Source organism: Paramisgurnus dabryanus, chromosome 16, assembly GCF_030506205.2.
Source record: "Paramisgurnus dabryanus chromosome 16, PD_genome_1.1, whole genome shotgun sequence".
In the NCBI taxonomy this organism is placed as follows: domain Eukaryota; kingdom Metazoa; phylum Chordata; class Actinopteri; order Cypriniformes; family Cobitidae; genus Paramisgurnus; species Paramisgurnus dabryanus.
The window spans coordinates 22,345,824-22,366,799 of NC_133352.1; the positions used below are offsets into that span (position 1 = coordinate 22,345,824).

Sequence of the window (20,976 nt, forward strand, 5' to 3'; positions counted from 1 at the left end):
GTGTGCAAACATCCCCTTGTATTTCCTTATATGTTAATGCACAAATAAGACTATAAGCACAATAAATAGCGCATTTATTTTATTTGTTATTTATGGCATCCTAATTTTTATGTAAGCAGGAATATTAGGTGGCTGAGTGCATATGTTATGAATCAGAGACGATAATGAATTAGGCACAAAGGAGTGCAAAACGCTCTATCAATACTAACTTAATTTAAAGAGTTTGGCTGAGGGAATCTTAAAGGGATAACAATGTTTAAGGGGGAATGAAACTGTTTCTTGAAACCAGACAGACAGCAGAATATCCATTAGCCCTGTCCAGACACAATACACCTTAACATTAGGGTCATTCAATTTCCCACTGCGCTCTTTAGAGTGGGCCAAGCGATTTGTTTTCAGTGTGTATTAAAGAAGGAGCGTCAATCTTCCCTTGAGAAGTTTAGCATTTAAATTGGTTGATTTAAGCACATTTTACCACAGCTGTTTTTGAAGCGTTATGCTGATGAAAAATCAACGGTTATGTACAAACACGCAACCTTTACCAGCCCGAATCACAGACTCTGTTTGGGGAGCAGGTTTTTGCTGACATTCGTATTTCTTTATGCAGTTTTGTAACACTTGACTTTCTCAGTGAAACCGGGGTGAGACATCCCATAAGTTATATGGAGATAAAAAGACCACTGGTCTTTAGAGTCAGAGACATTCTGCCAACTGAATATTTACAAACTTTGGTAAAGAGGTTTAATTTTTCATCAGGGCACATTTCAGTTCAATTCGAAGTTATTTGAATAGACCTTTTGTGAGTAGACGTCACAGTTGCGTCACTGCAAGCTGCATGCGCAATGTGGTGGCAGAAAAAAAACAGTGAAATGAATCATACAAGAGTGAAATGAGCAAGATAACTCACTAGAAAATGTCTTGTTGTGCTGTTGAGTGTCAGAATGAAATGCCAAAAAAAGGATGACCTTCATTTTTTATAGAATACCGTCGTTGAAGACACCATTAAAAGATAAATGTAGATGTTTATGGTTGCAATAAGCCCTCGAATGGACAGACTGGAGTGATGAATAAATCTGGAAATCTGTTAATAATTAGTATAAAAAATAATTAGAAAAGATGTCCGGTCTTCTGTCTGTTCCCTCTATGTGTTTCTTATTGCATTTTCATCACGTTATATTTATAATTTATTTAGAGATTAAAGATTAAAGATTTGAATGGGATACACTGAAAAAGCAATAATATCACCATTAATTAATATTTCATAATTTTTCAGTTTTCTATTATTTCTTTTTACCTTATATCTTAGCCTATGTCTTCTTCCTGTTTTTTCTAAAATTATTATGTTTACATACTTAATACATATATAAATATAGCGCACACATACACACATGATGTAAAGTGATATATATATATATAAATATATAAACAGGCTTATGCATATTAATCTGTATAAAAACATAATAGTTTTTTAATACTTTTACAACAAACACGTAAGTTATAAACATAAGTAAGATATAATAGAAAATTAAAAAATAATTAATAAATTGTGTTACATAATAGAATACATCATAGTATTGCTTTTATATGTATTTTAGCGATTCATACTGTAAAAATAATTGATTTACCAATAAAGAACAATACATATACAATACATTACATACATGCACACATATCAGTAGCCAAGCCATTTAAACTTTTAATCTATCAAAAAAATGAACGTAACGTGATGAAAACACTAAAAGAAACATTACACTAAAGAGAATCATAGGTGAAACAGACTTCGACAAACACCGGATCCATAAAAATCACAGTTAAATGCTAAAACACTTCACAATGCTACTGCAGAAATGTCACTTTTTGCCACCAGTTTGGCTCCGCCCAAAAAAAACATAATTTCTATCAAAATGTATATTTTTTAAAACAGCTTTACAAAGAAATGCATATTAAATGGTAAAGTAATGTGTGTATTATATCAATGTTTTTTCCTTTACCTTAAAAAAAAAAAAAAACCAAATTCATACACAATATCAGTCAAAGCTTTGGAGACATTGGTATTGTGTGCGCTGGATGTTGTGGGTTGTTTATCTTGTCTTAATGTCTGTATTATTCTTTTGTTTTATCTGGACTTTGAGTCTGTAATAAAGTTTAATGATAATTTACATTTTTATAACATAGTATTTAATATATAGTATGTATTTAATACATAGTATATCTTCTATGAGATCAGCTAAGTCTGACTCTTTCCTCCCAACCCCTTGGGAGTCAGGTGATATTGGCTAAATTTTTTCTACACTTTACATTCGTACTCCGCTCACTAGTACGGTGTAATCTTAGCCTTTGCTTATTGTTATTTCATGTTAGCTAATGCATTTACTAAGGTTAACAAATACAACCTTATTGTAAAGTGTTATCAGTTTTATTGTATAGATTTGTACAACAGCTATGATCTTATATCTAAATTTGCATCATGGTTAATTACTTGAATGCTAGACTTCACAGCTCTGTATAATACCAAGATGACCCCAAATGAATTGAATGGTGTACAAAACTACATATTAAACTGTCATCAAATGCTGAAGAGCTAGTATGGTTAACAGGCTGAAATTAATTACTTGCCACTGCTCTGGCGTAACAATACTTTTATTGACAACAGTTGGTGGGAAACCAGCATTCAACCATGTTGAATTGGCTTGTTGAATTCCTTCAGTCAATGTTCAATTAAACATGAATTCATGCTAGATTTACGTCATATGGTACTCGCTTGAGTAGAGAAGCAGGAATTTATGGGTATATTTGATGTGGTAGACACATACTACATATCCTGGAAAGCATTTATATTTATGTACTGCATGTTTTCTGGTGGTTATGGGGGTAGAGCAGTTTTTTATGATATTTGTTCAGAAGGTCTAAATGTTTTTGTCAAGCTCTCTATTATACAAACAAACAAATGCAATTTTATATGGTAAACCATTCTGAAGTCAGTTCCCATTGAGGAAGAGTATGAAAATTGATGATTGACAAAAGCTGAATGAAACACTGGCTCTCAGCTGCAACATGACAGATGGGCTGTAGGTGTGATGTGTCTTTACTGGGGTCTTGGTGTTTTACAGTAGTAACAGATTGCTGATGTCAGTTTCAGACAGAAATGCCTGAGGGCAGTCGCATCATAGAAAAAATCACTTCAGTTAACCTAAAGTTCTCACAGGAGAGAAAATAAAGAGAATTTTATGAACATTACTGAACATTAATTTAGAGCGATCGACCTACTGTTAATATTCAGATATTAGCACAAAGAAATCAGTCGAAGAAAAACACAAATGGGGGATGAAATATTTCTCTATAAAGGTTTGGTCCCAGGGAACACTTTCAGCTCTGCGCCTGTGTGACTTTGATTAAATGCTTGTGCTCTGCTTTAACGCTGGACTCTGAATGCCTCCTGAATAGCCTGTCATGGCAGGTAGACAAGTTTCACCATTATGGTAGATTTATAGTCTAACACTGCCAACTCCTCCACAACTCTTATTCACATAGTAGGTGGGCTCTTGCCCACTGCTACTCGCTTCAATGTTTCCTGTTAGTTGAACTTAGGGGGTAGAACCAAAGAGGAACCTCAGTGCATTTGCAAATTTTTACTGTATAGCTATCTATAGAAGCAAGAAACATTATTTTGCATTTCACATAAAAAAAGAAATCTGGAAAATTTTGAATTGGCTAAATTTATAATATTCTATATAAATATAATGCTATAATACATTTATATATACACTGATAGTTGGTTATCACTTTACCATAAGATTCCATTTGTCAATCCTTTAAAGTGATTTAACAATTAACAAAACCAGTGAGAACTATAAACAAAACTTCAGAACAAAACTTTTTACTACATTTATTAATGTAAGTACTAATGTTAATTAATGTTTATTTCATTATTTATCAATACATAGTTAAAATCAAATGTTGTATTTTAACATTAATTATTGTACAATAAATAAAGATTAAAGAGTTGTGCATTAACATTTTTAGTTCATGTTAGTTAATGCAATAATAATGAATCTCATTGTAAACTGTTTTGTTATATAAAGCACTAGACAGGTATTTCAACTGTGACATTTTCTCTCAAGTGATTGGATGGGATATAGACTGGCAAAGTCAATGGAAGGAGCGCTAAGCGAGATGTCTAAATATAGGGTGATGCTCAACTAAAATTGGTGCAGAGGTGTTATGTTCTGTCTTTGAAAAACCTGGCATAAGTGCAATTGCTCTTCAAGACATTTCAAAGAAATGCAGTAAAATTATACTTTGACCCAGGAGACATGTTCAAGTAATGTGCAGTTGTTGCAAACCTATCATTTTTATGGTTTCCAAATATACCTGTGGATTGGAGTGTGTATATTTCTGCGGGAGACTAACAATTAAAGGGTGAAAACATTCAGAATGGATTTCTTTACCAGTTATGACTCCAAGTTTAAGTTTGTCCTACAATTTTAAAGTGAGTTTATGTTACAATTTTTGCATCATGTTGAGATTTCATCAATTTAATATTTTAATAGCTGCTTCCATGCATATATTATTTGTATCTTACACAAAAATTAATAAATGCAGTTTTCTTTTCATTATTTACAGAACTGCAATACTAAACCTCTTTTCGTGTGATTTATTCAAATTTATTAAAATTGACACTTTATATTACACTTCTGTCATAGCGAAGGGCATTTATTTAATTGATTTGATTGTTGTTATATTTATTACTAGATTAGTAATTCATAAAGGCTGTTGTGAGAACAGCTACTTACTCAATGTTATTGGCTGTAAATGTTATTTTGTCTCATTCAGGCTATAAAAGACATTGATGAATTTAAGTTGGTACTGTTAGCTGGCTCAATCACCACATACTACTTACTAAATTTTATTGAATTGATTTATAATTTTATTTAAGGTTTCTTTTTAGCAAATGATGCTGTTATAACATATGGCTTGATGTATAAGCCACGCTTATTTGCTCAACCTAAAAAGCATTGCTTTAAAATTGAGTTGAAAGTGTTGGCTCACACAGGCACTGAGTGGGAACATTCAATGAGGAGAGTGACATCAGATGAGATGTAAAATATATTTATGCCTGCCTGTCATTGATGCAAGCATAAATTTGTCGCGCTGCAGGTTAATCCAATATTTTAATGTTTATGTCCTCTTTAGCTCGCAGCATGGTTGTGGAAAATGTAGATGACCCCTTTTGCAGTCTGTCAGACAGACATTAGCTGTTATATTAAGAAGAGCGAAATGGTGATGTCGTTTCAGCCACTGCATCCAATATTAATCAAAATGGCCCACTAAAGCATCTTGTTAAGTCTTGGTGGAACAACTTGACATTGAAAAATTTCAAGCTGGCACTATTCGTCTTACCCAGATTGCAAATCAAAACTTTATGAAAAACACATTTCCTTTCTTAGTCAGTTCATCTCAGGCAAAGTCGATGTGAGTGGATGCATAAACCTATGCAAGATTGAGAGTACAGCATGTTTATGTCCAATCAAAAGGGAGAGATTCGTATTTTATTGCTTAGGGAGTTTGATTAAAGAAGGCTGATTGCCTCAGATTTCGATAGAATGCCTGCTGAACGCTTTGACATTCTGCTCATGCTGTGTGTAATCATTTGTTAGTATGTCTAGCACCGCATAGATTGAATCAGAGCGATGCCTCCTTATCTAGATTGAAGGAAATTATTTCTTACAATTTTCTATTAAGTCACATTCAAATAGACCTGAGTTACCTTAAGGGCACATTTAAACCAAATTGTGTCTCCTCAAAAAGTCCACTGTCTCTAAAAACGTTTGCTTTTTTCATCGTCTACCACTGTCTCGTGCATTTGATGTATTTGTGAATGCAAATGACATGGACGTCTAATGGAGTTCACTGTGTCTGTGTGTGACACAACATCACCATCTTTGCACCAGGTGACCTCTTTGTGTCAAAAGTACCGAGCAGAGCTTGTACCATGTAACACTTATCTAATGCACCTGTCACAGAGGTCTTTTTTAACCATGTCATGAATGTGGCAAGACACCTGTCATAATGATTCCTGTTCTTTCATCACATCAGCCTCTGGCACCTAACACAGAATTAGTTGCTGCTTTGTGGTTCTTGGCACAGAGTGAACCATTGGTGGTAGGCACTGCTTGCCTTGATTACTCATTGTTATTTGCTGATATTTTTAAAATTGATTTTAAATTTGTAATCTAGAGCAGCTTTAAAAAGGGAATTCAATGGAATTGTTTAGAATTTTCACCATGAATGATTTTTAACATCCATTTTAGCATAATTACAGTTTCACAGAAGGAAAAAAACAACAATATTAACAGTGTAATGCATATGCAGTGCTTGGTCTAAATCTTAAAGTGTGTTAAAGGCTTGGTTGGGTCAATGTTGGGTCAAAAAAGGGACACACACACACAGCCTTTGGGGTAAATTAACCAAGGCAATGTTTATATTTGACCCAGGAATGGGTTACAACAACCCAGCATAGGTTATATTACAACCCAACAGGTTGGGGTTGTTCCTTTATTTTTGCATTAAAAATAACCCAGCATTTCTTTACGGTGGTAAAATATCAGGTATTTATATATTATAGTATTGGTCTCAGATGTCCTTAACAATGTATGAAGGGAATTTCACAAAAAAAAATATTTGGTCCAAATTGTAACTTGTAATGGCCCTGAGACACTTTACATATTAATGTTTTATTAATTTTATTTAATTTCCATGATATTCAGTAGCAAAATTGATATTTATTTTAATAAAAGATAACATACCTTTCAAACTAATTTTTCAAAATTAAGTTTTTATTGATAAAACAATAGATATACTGTTAACACTCTCTGGTTGCCAAACCTAGTAAAATTACACATTATGTAAGGGGAAAAAAATCTTGCTTGTCATTTTGTGATTGATCCTTTTGAAATGTTAATTATAGTTGGAAAGGAAATTTTGATGACTGTCATTATTCTTTTGACATTGAAATTTTTTAAGAGCACTTTTCATTATTCCTCATGGTGTTTTTGCATAAGAATAAGGCAAATATTGAATTTTTGTGAATTGTCTGAGCAGTACGTTACTGCGACAGTCTCGGGTTTGACAGCATATGTTTGGACACCCGTAGTCAGATGGAAACAGACCTGTCAGCATAGAGGCAGGATGGGACAGTGAGATAATCACACAGTGTCATTTTGGGGGGCAATTACCCAGCTTGGAGTGAAATGAGAAAACCTGTTTTTTTCCTGCTGTCCTAATGGAGGTTCCGGTCATTAGTTAAACGAGAGTCTCTCTCTGGCTGTAATCAAACGTGAAGCGTTTAGTTTAAGAGCCCATTATAAAACATCTGCTCCCCGGTGACGGCCTGCGGAGACTTACGTTTGCTCCGTCGAAAAGTCGGTGAGCTCTATGCCATTTTTGTATCTCTTTGTATTTGTAAGTGGCATTTAGATGGCTTTTTAAGTTATTTTGGTGCAGCTCAAGTGCCTTCTTGCTTTCTTGTGTTATTATTTTGCATCATATACAGTACTCTAGATTCAACATGATCAAAATTATTTTTGTTTTCTTTCGCTACTTCTTAAGCTGATTTTATTCAGCTATAAAACAACTACTTTTCAGAAAAATTCTGAAAATATATAGTCTAAATATTTATAATTTTATTATTACAAAATATTTGACAAAAATTACTGTGACACATTAACTATATGGAAAGATGTTATAATAAAATTAGATTTTTTTTGTATAGTAAATACATTTTTGCCATTAACATTTCTACAAATTTGGTTACATTTTTTATAATATTTATATTTTATAATAATATAATATTTTTTTATATATTTCAGTGTTTAAATAAAGTATTTTCTCCATTTCATTATTAGACTATCTTATTTTTATCTTATCTCTTTATTCCTTATATACACATTTTTTATATTAAATGGTTAAATTCCCATAATGTAGCATTTTGTGGTGCTATTCTGTCACACGTAAAACTAGAAAAAGAAAGATTAGGATTTAATAGCATTCATAGGAACAAATCATCTAGGAAAGGATCCATTTTTACTCAATTCAATATGAAACCAGCACATATTCTGCTTGCCCTTTGTGTAAATCAGATGTTATTACCATCTTAACTAATACAGTACCTCTCTCTTTTTTCCTCCAATAGAACAGCTTCCCATCCAGTCAGGCCCGCCTCCACTACCACCTGCTCCACATCAACACAAGCAGCACCCGTCAGTCACCTCCCTCAACCAGTCACTGGCCAATCAGACAGCAGAGTTTCAGAGTGCGTCTGAATGTGTGCAGCTGCAGGAAAACTGGGTTTTGGGTGGCAGCGTAGGCTTGGAAAACAGGTACTTCAAACTCACTACTTTGTAATACTATCAAACAAAGTTTTTTTATTAAAATATTAAATTATCAAAAGGTTTTTGGTACATTTTTAAATGTGATATGTGATTTTTTCCTGCTGTGTAAGGGCGATTCACATTTCGCAAATTTTGCGCGTGCAGATAGTTTTACTATAGCTGCCTTTCAAGCATGCTCAAATAGGAGCTCTGCTGCAGCCAATTAAAAATAGTTTACCTTTTTAGAAAACGCTTTGGAAAGGAGGGGAAGCAGCGGGGTTGGATTTTTAAAATGTGAACCGCCTCTAATACAATAAATGTGCATTAGCTTCTCTTTAGCCAAGACAAATCCTGACTTAAAATAAGTGAGATTGTAATGTAATGAGTAACATTTGTAGTGCTTTGCAGGTTTAAACACTTTGTGTGAGAGCGCAATTAAAAATAGCGCAGATGGTAGTGGTAATATCTGCTGGTTATTTACAAAAAAGCTCAAATTAAATAACACAGGCACAACGGATGATTTCCATAATGACCAACGCAATCTACTAAGATCAAATTAGTTCAGGGTCACAAATAAGCAGAGCTGAATAAGTGTGGGCGATTTACTTACGCCAATTGAGTTCAGCACCATGGACATCACAGCAGAAAATTTGGGGGTGTAATCCCAGCTAATGAAGCTAAAGTACACAGAAAAGAACTGGAGGACAAAAAAGGTTTAAAAGAAATTTTGAAACGTCTGGTATTGTGTGGCTTCTCCTATTTTATTTACTTCAGCAAATAAAAAATAACATGTCTTGGCAAACAATATTTTAAAATAATATGTTCCTCTAACATTCCAAATATACTGTTACATGGTAAAACAATCCTCTGCATTGTATCACGCTCTCTGCTCTCTGTAATACCTCTTTTTTAGCAACAATTGCAGCCATTTCCAGTGCAAAATGATTTAAGACATGCTTTTATTCTGCGTAAAATAATGGCGCAAAAAACAACACGTGAAAACATTAGTAAATCGCATTGCGTGAATCATTTAAATTTTCTCCTCCCAAAAATTTTGCATCTGAAAGGGAAATGCATAAGCAATAAAGTCAGTGACAAAAATAACTAGACCACACCTTTTCAGTGCTAATTATCCAATACGCGTCTTTAGTAAATCCCGAAAGTCGTTATTTAACCAAAATGATGGTTTGCGCTGGCGCAAGCTGTTAGTAAATCTGGCCCTGTATCTTGACCATTATTTATTACTATTCATTTTAGAGCAAATACTGTAGTAAATACTACAGATACAAGTATTTATTTTATTCAGCTAACTGTCACTACAGAAATTTTACTTCTCAAACTGAGGGCTTACAGTTTTTTACAGACTCAGGTCTCAAATCAACTCATTCTTCCAGAACACTAGCAAAGGTTGACAGCCGACAAACACACTTTGTCACCCACAAAACAATGACCTAAAAAACACATACAACATGTACTGTAGCATTATACAATTTCTTGTGTAAAACAAAGACACATCTCTGTTTATAATTCACTGCAATATATGGTACTGGAATGAATCATACATGATGCAGAATTATTCCATATTTATTTAGTTTATTTTTTTTATTCCAAAATACAAGAATACACCATCCACTTATACAGATACAATAGTAATGCTTATCTAGTCTGTTTTCTCCATTTTGCCAATTGTTTTTATAGCATTTAATTTTAAGATTAAAATATATATTTCATTAAAATATTACTGTAGAAATGTAGCAAATTGCTGTCTTATTCAGTTTTGTATTATGTTATTGTTTTGAACATAAGTTTAACAGTTTTGAAAACAGTATGAAAGCATGTGCAAATAGGTCTGTACGTATAAAAAGTTTTGGGAGTTGTTGTGTCTGAGTGAGAAAAGAATAATTGATCCTCAGTTTATCCCACATACAGTAGACGTCTGTTTTGCTCACTGTGTGAAGAGTTTTGCAAAAGTGACCTAAGTATTGAGAAATGTGTCCTAGCGTCTGTAAAAAAAAACTGTAATATCTAGCATCTACCTAACAGAGTACATTTATTTATGTGTGACTTGAGTATCATATTAGGAATAAATCAAAGCAAATCAGCTACTGTGTTTCATACCCATCCGATATTGAAAGCTTTTGTCTGTATATACACACTCTGCAGTTCTTGACTGCACAATAAATATGTTTTTTTTTTTTTACTTTGCACACAGTCTTTTGCGTGCACAGTTTAATGTGCAATTACAAGACAACACTCCATAATAAAGGGTTGAACCGCCTATGTGCAAAAAAGGTATTTATGAAAAGTGCTGTCCTATATAAAATTTTGTCTTTGTTCTCACAGAGTAAATAGTAATGTACTGCATCATAGATTTTCCACACCCTTATGCAGATTTCTAAATGCTAAAATCAGCATTTTCACTTCAAAGAGCTGAAGGGAAGAGTCCCGTTGGACTTTGTCCTGCAGAAGCCGAATATAAATGCAAAAGCATCAGATACTTAATTACCAAAATGTCACCATCTACAAACCTACTTTTGGGTTGTGCTTTGTTTTATTTATTTGTGCTTATAAGTCTATGCAAAAAATATGCAGACACATATAGTTAAATGGACACAGTGCACAGAAAGGTGCATAAAATGTTCCTTAAAATTGAGGTAGTTACATGAAAACTAAATCAATAGATTCACAAAGTTTTGTTACATATTGGTCTGTAGATGAAACATCATAAAGAAAATAATTTAACATACTTTAAAATATTAATAAAAAAGTCAAATCTTTCATGTTTTAAAGTGAAATATTTTTAATTGTACTACGAAAATTCAATGTGCATTTCAAACCCGAAAAACTTCCCTATCCAAGTGGCTCATATTTATTGTGTGTGTGTGCGTGCGTGCGTGCGTGTGTGTGTGTGTGTACCCGGTAATTATCACGTTGTGGGGACCAATTTGTTGTATGTAGCTAACATGTTAATGTATTTAGTCCTTTTAAAGCAAAGTAAATTAAATAATGTATAGATTTATTGAGTTATGCAATGGGTGTGATGCTTAGACACTTAATAGCAATGACTGGCAAACTTTAGACAAATAACAGTATGAAGAACTTCTTTATATTCTCTCTGGATGATATATTAAGAATAATGCCATAATGGCAGTTTATATAATCCCACATTTGCTGCACATACCTCCAGGAGCTGAAGCTGCCACCCACTCAAAAGGTAAAACAAGACGTATAATAGCTTCAAAATGTCCAAAGTCTCATTTCAGAATAGTTCAGTACATTAAAGCCATTTGTGACTTACATGCACTGTATATTTACCTTCAGTCAGACCAAGATCTACATAAAAACTTAATAACAACATATAAAGCTAGTATGAATATAAAGGCTATTTAATTTTGCATTGTGACCCAGAGTAGTATGTACAAAGTAAGAGATACTTTAGTAGTGTGTGCATACTGTACATAATGTAGTGCCAAACAAAATATCTGACCAATTGCTACTTTATAAACAGCTTTTTCACTTTTGCAACAAATCTTGCAAAATGCTTTCTACACCAAAACATTTACTTAACATTAGGTCCTGTGAGTTCTTCCAAATTGATCTATATGCAGCGCTGTTGGCTCTTGAGTGTTACATCTGTTTTTCTTAAAAAACAAATCTTGATTGGAAAAGTTGTCAAATAAATTGGTTCCAATTAAATTGGTCAAAGCTGTTGTTTTTCCCATTAAATGACATTTAATGAAGAATGGATGCCTCCCTACAGTCACACTGTACACATTCATTACAAACTGAAGTGTTGGCAATGTAGCGTTTCAGGTTTTTGATCTTTAGCGGGCTACAGCTGTTGTTCTTTATTATGTAGAGGACAAAAAACAACAACAAAGGACTACAAAAAGATTGTGCATATAGATATAAAGATGTTTAGTAATCAGATCAAGTGAAGAATCTTTATTACTTATCTAGATCAAGCTAGAGAATACAAACGTGTTACAATAATGAGCCCACAGCTAAACTCTTATTTGTCCACCATTCCTACACAAACACACGCACACACACACACACACACACCAGATGCCAATCATTTACATCTGTCTTTTCTCCCTCCACTATCTTTCTCACTCGGTTATCTCAGAAGCTTTCCACTCCGTTGTCTGTCACAAAGATCTTTACATGTCAACAGAAAGGGACTGTCCTAAAATGGTAGTGGCGCAGAAACCTCCGGGGAGCGTCTTAAAATAACGCCACTCTGCCAAATGCTAGAGAGGCACCTGCTGCTCTGAGACCCCTACTGCGGTGGCAGATGCTTCTGCTTCAGTAAAATTCCTCAGTCCTTTACTCTTATTTTTGTTTTCCTGTCTTTAAATGATTACTTAGACATATCTGATGTTTGTCTGTGTTTGAATAATGTTAAGCTCTACAGATGCCCATTTTAGCTGTATTTTTCCTTGTCAACTGCTATAAAGTATTGTTGCTTTACTTTTTGAGCGCATCAAGACTCAAAAAAGTTGACTCTTAATGTTAAAAATACACTCTTTTCTTTAGCATAGCTAATCTATTATCAGATTATTCCAGGAAAGGACTCCTGTGCCATTGTTTGCTCTTTTCCCTCAGCCTCCAAATCTTTCCTTTTGTGTGGTGGCTTCTTTTCCACTACAGCATTCCAGATGTCAACCCAATGTCAAGGAAAAGTGAGACGCTAGGAAAGAATCAGATTATACATGAGCAGAAATCTCTTTGGGGTTAAGTTACTTCTTAGTCGTCCTAATGTGAACAACACTTTCACACACTATATAAAGGGACAACGAGGATTAGCTTAGTCATTTTCGCTGCCTGCCGTCACACTTCTGCTAATCAATTATGGATTGTTTGGCCTCAAAACGGCACACTGTCAGTTTATTTGTTAATCGTTTGTGAAGGCTTTTAAATGGACCTCATTCAGTGCGCAGTGGCCTGGAACCTATCCGAGCTCTTGTGAAAACGTGTGTGTATGTGTGTTTGGAGTTGTGGCATAAGCTCATAACCATTCAGATTATAAAGCAAAAGTGTTACAATGGAGCCCATCTGATTAAAAAGCAGCCGTCTTAAAACCAGGTCTGTATCGAAACTTTTACAAAAGCACAATAGCCTGAATGCTGCATGACCGTTGAAGGAAGAGCAAATCTGTAGCCTGGCAAATTTCCTCATCTTACATTCACACGACACAGGGGCTGTTTGTGTAGAAGGTACACAGAGTAATTTATCATTATTAAAAATTGTACACCTAAAGAAATGAATAGCAGATTTGACAGATATGATTAAAATGAACACTCACTTGAGATGAAGACTCCAGTCCTATCAGCGACCTAGAAAAAGATGTTTTATTACACAGAGCAACTTGCCCTCTCATGAGGGCTGCTGTGATGTGATCACATGACCAGCCATAGACGTAAAGCCACAAATCAAAAATTAAACAGCACTGATGCAGCAGCACTTAATATACATTTTGCATCCAAACTGATATGTTTATGTATAAAGTGTAAAACCACTGAGATGAAGTAGAGCAAACAAGACACCAAGGGGTGGTTTCCCGGACAGGGATTAACTTAAGCCAGGACTAGGCCTCAGTTTAATTAGGAAATATAACTAGTTTTAACAAACATGCCTTACTAAAAAACATTATTTTGAGGCAAAAAAAAGGGGACTGATGTATTTTAAGACATGGCAGTGCAAGTTGTTTTCAGTTTGGATAGCTCTTACATTATTTTAGTTTAGGACTAGTCCTGTTCGGGAAACTGCCCCTAAGAATACTAAGTGCAAACACACATATTTTAGTGAATGTTACAAAAAAATTGTTGGATTCTTTTAGGGCTGACTTCTTATAGTCGATGATTCGATTCGGAGAGGTCTGATTCGACTATAAACCTCATAGTCGAATAGGAGGGGGAAGTGTTATGTAACCAATGAGCAGCAGCACTGAGAAGCTTAACCGCATGGATGACAAGTAACCACAACAACCGCGCTTTTCACGTTAAATTCATAAATAGCTATGCCCTTCTTGTTTTTCACATCATAATAAAGGCAAATTAGAAGGAGTTAAGAGAGTAACTTGTTTTTCGTACATTTCTATTCAAAATGTAATACTATGCAAAAGTGAAACTTATATGACAGAATAACTGTAGCATCGTCTGCATCTAGAGTAGAGTTTTTAAAGATTAAAAGTTTTAAAGATTAAAATTACTTTAATTTAACTGATCAACACAAATACAAAGCGGCATAATATAACTGATTGCTTACCAGCATTAAAACCACTTAAAATAAAAACCTTTATAGGTTTTTTCTTTGTATACAGCGTCTGCTCCGTGAATAAGGGAGCTGCAGCCAAAAACGCCGGTGGGAGTATTATTAACTGACTGAACACTTGACTCTTACCTAAACATTTAGATATGAAAGTTTTTCATCAACAGTATCTGCGTGAAACATTATAAACATTGAATATCACCTGCGACTCGACTGTTTCAGCATGTCCACTATGTTGCAAAGAATCTGCTTAATTAACGGCTTTTCGTTCAGTCCGCGTGAGCTAAACATTTATGTTCTGTAATTTTTTACTCGCATAGGCTATACTTCTACATAGTTTTGACCAAGTAACACTCACATATAATGTAGTTGTCTTGCAATGTAAGTTCATTTTAACTTGTTCTGAAATGATGACAAATCCTTCTGACTAAAACTGATCTATCCAGCTTAATTTAGCAAACATAATGATTTATTCGTTTTCATACTTTATAGATACACATAAATGTATCTACTAATATACTATTGAAAATGCCATAAAAAATATTCATTGCCTTCTGTAAAGGTGCATAAATACTGTCTTTATTTTTATTTCTTTAAGACACTGCTTTGTTCTGTATTTACAGATGCTCTGTAAATTTGCACTTAAAAAGCCTTCTTGTTAAGAAATTGTTCTTTCATTTACTTTTGTTTTAAAAAAATATATATATTTAGCTGTATTATAGCTTTTTAATCTTTTTCTCATAAGGGGAAAGACCAACCCTGCTTCTACACTGGTGCACCTAATTTTTCTGGATTTAAACAATAATTTTATTTAAGTAAATGACATAGCTGTTATCAAAAAAAAAAAAAAAAAGTTTGACTATCATTCGACCACGGTAGAATCTAACGAATCAGATTCGACTATGAAAATCCTTAGTCAAAAACAGCCCTAGATTCTTTTAAAATTGAATATTCAGTGATTAATGAATTAAATACAATTTTTTAAACAAAATCCATTCATTTATTCTTAAACAAATTGAGAAAAGCTAAAAAGTACCTTTAGTGATATGGCAACAAAATTAATGTCTTATTTAAAATAATCCATGTTTCAGATTGTATATGTTTTATTAAAAACAACTGTGCATCTGTATTTATTTATTTTTCTAAAATATTTTACCCCAAAGATATTTGGTATTTGGTTTTATTTTATCATTTCATGTTTCACCTGTATCTTATTCTTTCCCCAGGCACTTCCTGTTAAAGACTGGAACAGGTACCACATCTCTCTTCACAACGCCTAATCCAGGTTATACCATGGCAACCGGGGCTGTCTACTCTCCACCAGCCCGCCCTTTAACTCGCAACCCACTATCAAGAGGTGCATTCAAATTTAACAAATCATCTAAACGGTGTTCATGGAAGTGCACTGCTTTCAGTGCTGTGGGCGTGGCTACGCTGCTGACAATTCTTCTCTGCTACTGTTTAGGTAACTGTGGCAACCCAAATGTGTTTTGTGTGTGGGTGTGTGTGTGTGTGTGTGTGTGTGTGTGTTTGTGGCCGGGTAATTATCACGTTGGGGGGACCAATTGTCCCCACAAAGATAGGAATACCAGTATTTTTGTGACCTTGTGGGGACATTTTGATGTCCCCATGAGGAAACAAGCTAATAAATCAAACAGAATGATGTTTCTTGAAAATCTAAGGTATCAGACAGTTTCCTGTGATGGTTGGGGTTAGGGAATGGGGCAGGTAAGGGGAATAGAATATACAGTTTGTACAGAATAAAATGCATTACGTCTATGGAATGTCCCCAAAAAACATGTAAACCAGAACGTGTGTGTGTGTGTGTGTGTGAGAGAGAGAGATCTTGCTTTTATGACCATGAGTCACTCAGGTGCAAGCTGTGTTAGCCAGCTTGTCCCCATAAGAGATAGTGAAATAGCTCATCAGGTGAAGTTTTTCTTCCTTGCCTTCATCTACGGCCAAAACACCTGGTGCTCTGCTCTAAATAGCCTCCCTATTCCACAGAGAAAGTCACACATCTTCAGCACACACACTCACATACGCAATAGAGAAAGACATCACTTTACTTTTTAATAACTGCAATAAAACAAAAACAGAATGAACTGGTTTCATTGTCCACAGCGCTCTATATTCATTCTGTTATTCTCAATAAACACAATGCTCTCCTTCAATTTTTTGTATTTCTCTGTTCCTTTACATTGTTCCCCCACTGTGAGTTATTTGCTGCAGGCAGAAGGCCTGTTAGAAACGTTCATCCCCCAAAGATCAAATTGAGAGGAAGAGAGGTGTGTGAAGCGCTACCTCCTCAGAAAGCTCCCTGGCTGTGAACTTTGAAGGAGACTTTTCCCAAGCTGTTTTCACACACATTGAGTAGTTGAAAAAACAACTAGAAAGTGTTTGCCTAAGATTTAACAGCACTGCACGAAAAAGAGGATGTCTTGAGGAGAGAAGGGGGAAAGGGGTGAAAAAGAGAGACAGAGAGTTAGAAAAAGGGAAAGACAGCACGAGAGATTTAGAGGAAAACTCGGGTGTTATATAATTCAAACAGGTTTTGATCTTTCAGCAAACTTTTGATGTTCTTTTTTCACTTCTCTTTTATCAGCACCAGCTCTATGGGATTGCATCAGATGATTCAATGGCATATTTTCACGACACATCTTTTCAATGACAAGCTTAAGACTAATCTATAGTTAATGCAGAGGAGTTTGTACAGTGTTAGAGCCTCATGCAGTGATAAATCAAAGCAAATCTTCAAAAAGCAAAACAAGACATATTACACTAGAATTTAGGTCTAATGAAGAATGGGCTTTATTTTGAACATACAGTATGTATTGCACGTATTTTGCAAATGTGAAATATTTTTTGCAAATGAGAATGAATAATTACATGCTTCTGAATCATGAGTTTGTTTCCTTTTCTTTAAGCCATGCATGTTCTTGGCTTGAACTGGAAATTGAAGGATGTTGATAATCATGCCTTTGAAAATGGACGAGCCAAACCAGTGACATTACCGACCAACACTGTGACTGCAATTTCTACAGATGGTAAACTTTCAAGGCAAAAAATTGGATGTTTCATTTACAGACGGATGACTGAATTTCCATAGTCTTTAAATGTATAATTTTACAAACAGTCCTAGAGTAGTATGTACTGTATTTATTTTTTTATAGAAGACTATAGTGAAGGAATGCAGTAAATGATTGAATTATTGAGCATGTGCACCACGGCCCTGACAGTAGACCAGCTTTACAGTCACCTTGAAATCAAAATGGACCCTATTAACCTTCCTAATGCATGCTTTCAGTTTTATTGTAAGTGATTCATCAGGGTTGGTCTTAAAATTTGTCTTCATTATCTAACTGGAAATATTGTTGGCAACTTTTCTGCCTTAGGTGCCACTAAGCCTGCCTTTTTCAGCTTAAATTCCCTCCATGTGCCGTATAGACCAAACCAATTTAACCTCAGTTATTCCATTATCGTTTGGAATACCCACTGTTCACAAACTAACAGTTTCCTGACGTCTAAAATCAATTCCCATTGACTTATACATATTTTATCTTGAAAATTTGTTACATTGTGAAAGTAAAATGGGTTGAGAATTCCATATTATGTTGAGTTTAAGATTGTTGAAGTACTAATGAAAACAAAGGTGATTGTGTATTTCATTAGAAGAGCATCTTGAGGAGTGGTAGTATATTCCTGTTTAGAAAAATACAGTCAACTATGTGATGGGTTTGTCTTCTCAATATAGCTAATTCCATTTAGAAAAATATTAGATTGAAACAATTCAATACAAGATTTTGTCTTACTGAGTGGAAACCTGCCACGCTGTATTGTACTAGGAACTGTTCTTCTAACTAACTGTCTTTTTATGAAGGACATAAAGATGTGTCTGAATTGAATGATAGGCCTATAGTCTTTGGAGGGTATTAAAGAGCATGGCAATTGCCTGTTGCAAGTTTTACGGTAATGTTTGACATTTAAAGGCTTTCATCAGAGAAGACCATTGAAGATACAGTTTGTCTATGAAGATACAGAGAGCAACATAAAAAGATCTTTTAATGTAATTTTCCTTTGAAATTCTAGACTTGAAAAGGGGACCAATTCCTTAGCTTTCTCCAGGTCAGACGGACAAAATGTTGTCAAATTCAAATAAAAATGTCTTTACTAGATTAACAGGTTATTACATGTGACTGGATTCCCTATTATGAATCAACTCTTGGCAGGCAGAGCAAAAAAACAAAAAACAAATAAATAAATAGCAGTAATAAAAAGCAGAGTTCTTAAATTTAGCTTCATTTTAATAAGTACTTAATTCTGGTTATTGAACCGTGACTACAATTTGACATTACAGTAACAAATAGCACATATTTCCTCATTATTACACGGCTCTCTGGAATGCTTGATTCTGATTGGTCAGTTGAGACATTTGCAGGTTCGTTCTTTTCAAATAATAACCGCTCCAAAATAATAACGCATAGCCGGACTACTTGCACGAGTAAAATCGCTCCGCGCCAATAAAGATCAATAAAGATGACTGTCTGTTTGGCGCCATCTTGTGACAAACACTCGACAACCACGACAAGACACAGATAGCTTACTGAGACTGAACTTGACAAAATAGAGCATGACAGCTACGAAGCCAACACACAAAAAAATACAGAATGGGCATTAAAACTTCTCAAAGACTGGCTAAAAGAGAAAAAATGGAGACAAGTATGAAGCAGAGGATTTTAATAAGGTATTACGATCATTTTATGCATCTGTGCAAAGTTTCGCGGAAGGATAAAAATGTTAATTTAAAACAAGTATGCCAATAAAATGTTTCAAATTCATATTCATGTCCAGTTTTTTTTCTTATGTGGCAAGTAGCCGTGTAATAAGCGGGATAATGTAGAGGCAGCCGGTAGTTATTGGGAAATAAGCCCCTTCAGTGTGATACAAGACCTTCCGCTTCGCGTCGGGTCCTGATCACACTGTCGGGGCTTACTTCCCAAAAACTATCGGCTGCCTCTACATTATCCCTTACTTGTAAGCTCAGTATTAACTGCTAACTAATTAAATATATTACAAAATATAAACTACGAATACATTTAGTTACATATTGCAAAATAATTTTATGTCCGTCTGTCCACAGGAAGGTTAGGTGTGGTGCTTCAGTATAATTCCACACTGGACACAGGACAGGTGGAGTTGGGTCAGCAGGTTACACAAGCTGTTCCACCAGCGGTTTTCTGGAGGTCCAAAATTCTCATTGAACAACCCCACTTCCTCAAGTTCAACATTTCCATCCAGAAAAATGCCCTGATTGGAGTCTATGGAAGAAGGGGATTGCCACCCTCGCACACCCAGGTGATACACCATCCGGACTTTTGTTTTGTAGAGAATTGTGATTGGTGTACAAATGTAATTGATTAGACAGTTCACTCAAAGAGTGGCAAAACAAAGCCACAAATGCTGAGTTGTTTTTTAAATGCATACATGCAAGAAACTCGAATTACTATTTTTTGTCTTTTTAAAGCAAAGAAGCAAGTGTATTCTTTTGTCCTTATTAAACAACATACGGTGCTGTTGTCTAGAAAGTATTGACAAAAGCTGTTCTACAGAAAAAAAAGAGATGAAACAATCAGCCCTCAAAGGTTGTAGATGAGAAAGAACAAATCCTACTTTAATCACAGAAAACAAACTGTGCTTGAGCAGAAAGACATCTTCTCTCTGTCTTTCGTGATTGGCTGGGTGTTTAACACTCACAGCTGTCAATAAAAGCCACATCTTTCGTAAGTGCTGAGAAACTGCCCAACTTATTGTAGATGTTCAATCAATGCGTCCCAAAAGCCAACACAATAAACTGAAGGAAGCTTATTGAGTACTGCTTCCAATTTGCCATGTGTCTCTTTATTGGGTTTTTGTACCTGCCCAGTAGGAAATCAATTGCAGAAACTTTAATTTAGAGTCTTGAGCTTAAGTAGTAAACCTATTTGTTTATTTTAATGTATTGTTTGAAGTGTGGACAGTTAAACATTGCTAAAAATGATTTCTTTGCCCATTACTTTCTTCTGTGTTGCAATACAATATCTAAATATCATTAAAACGAGATAAATATCTGGCAGAGAAGCAAAATTGTGTATTGTTTAGCATTAATATTTAGTGAGGTTTGCGCTTAAAAGAGCAAAACAAATAATTTGCTATTGTAGTTTGTAAAATAAACAAAGTTTAGGATACACGCTTTGAAATAAGTCTTCTTATACATCTTTGAAAGATATTTAACTGCTAAACAAGATAAAATACTAAATATGAATTCTTTTAGCATGGTGAATAACACAGTCTCTAA

General features: G+C 34.6%; 1 protein-coding gene across 2 annotated transcripts in view; it reads left to right on the forward strand.

Moving 5' to 3' along the window:
- LOC135757980 (teneurin-3) overlaps nucleotides 1-20,976 on the forward strand; it is a 146,404-nt gene that overhangs the window by 73,657 nt on the left and 51,771 nt on the right. For both annotated transcript variants that reach the window (XM_065272774.2, XM_065272788.2), the window contains exons 4-7: nucleotides 8,192-8,378; nucleotides 15,869-16,107; nucleotides 17,570-17,689; nucleotides 19,783-19,997. In XM_065272774.2, coding sequence (XP_065128846.1) covers nucleotides 8,192-8,378; nucleotides 15,869-16,107; nucleotides 17,570-17,689; nucleotides 19,783-19,997 — 761 coding nt within the window. The remainder of the gene's footprint in view (nucleotides 1-8,191; nucleotides 8,379-15,868; nucleotides 16,108-17,569; nucleotides 17,690-19,782; nucleotides 19,998-20,976) is intronic.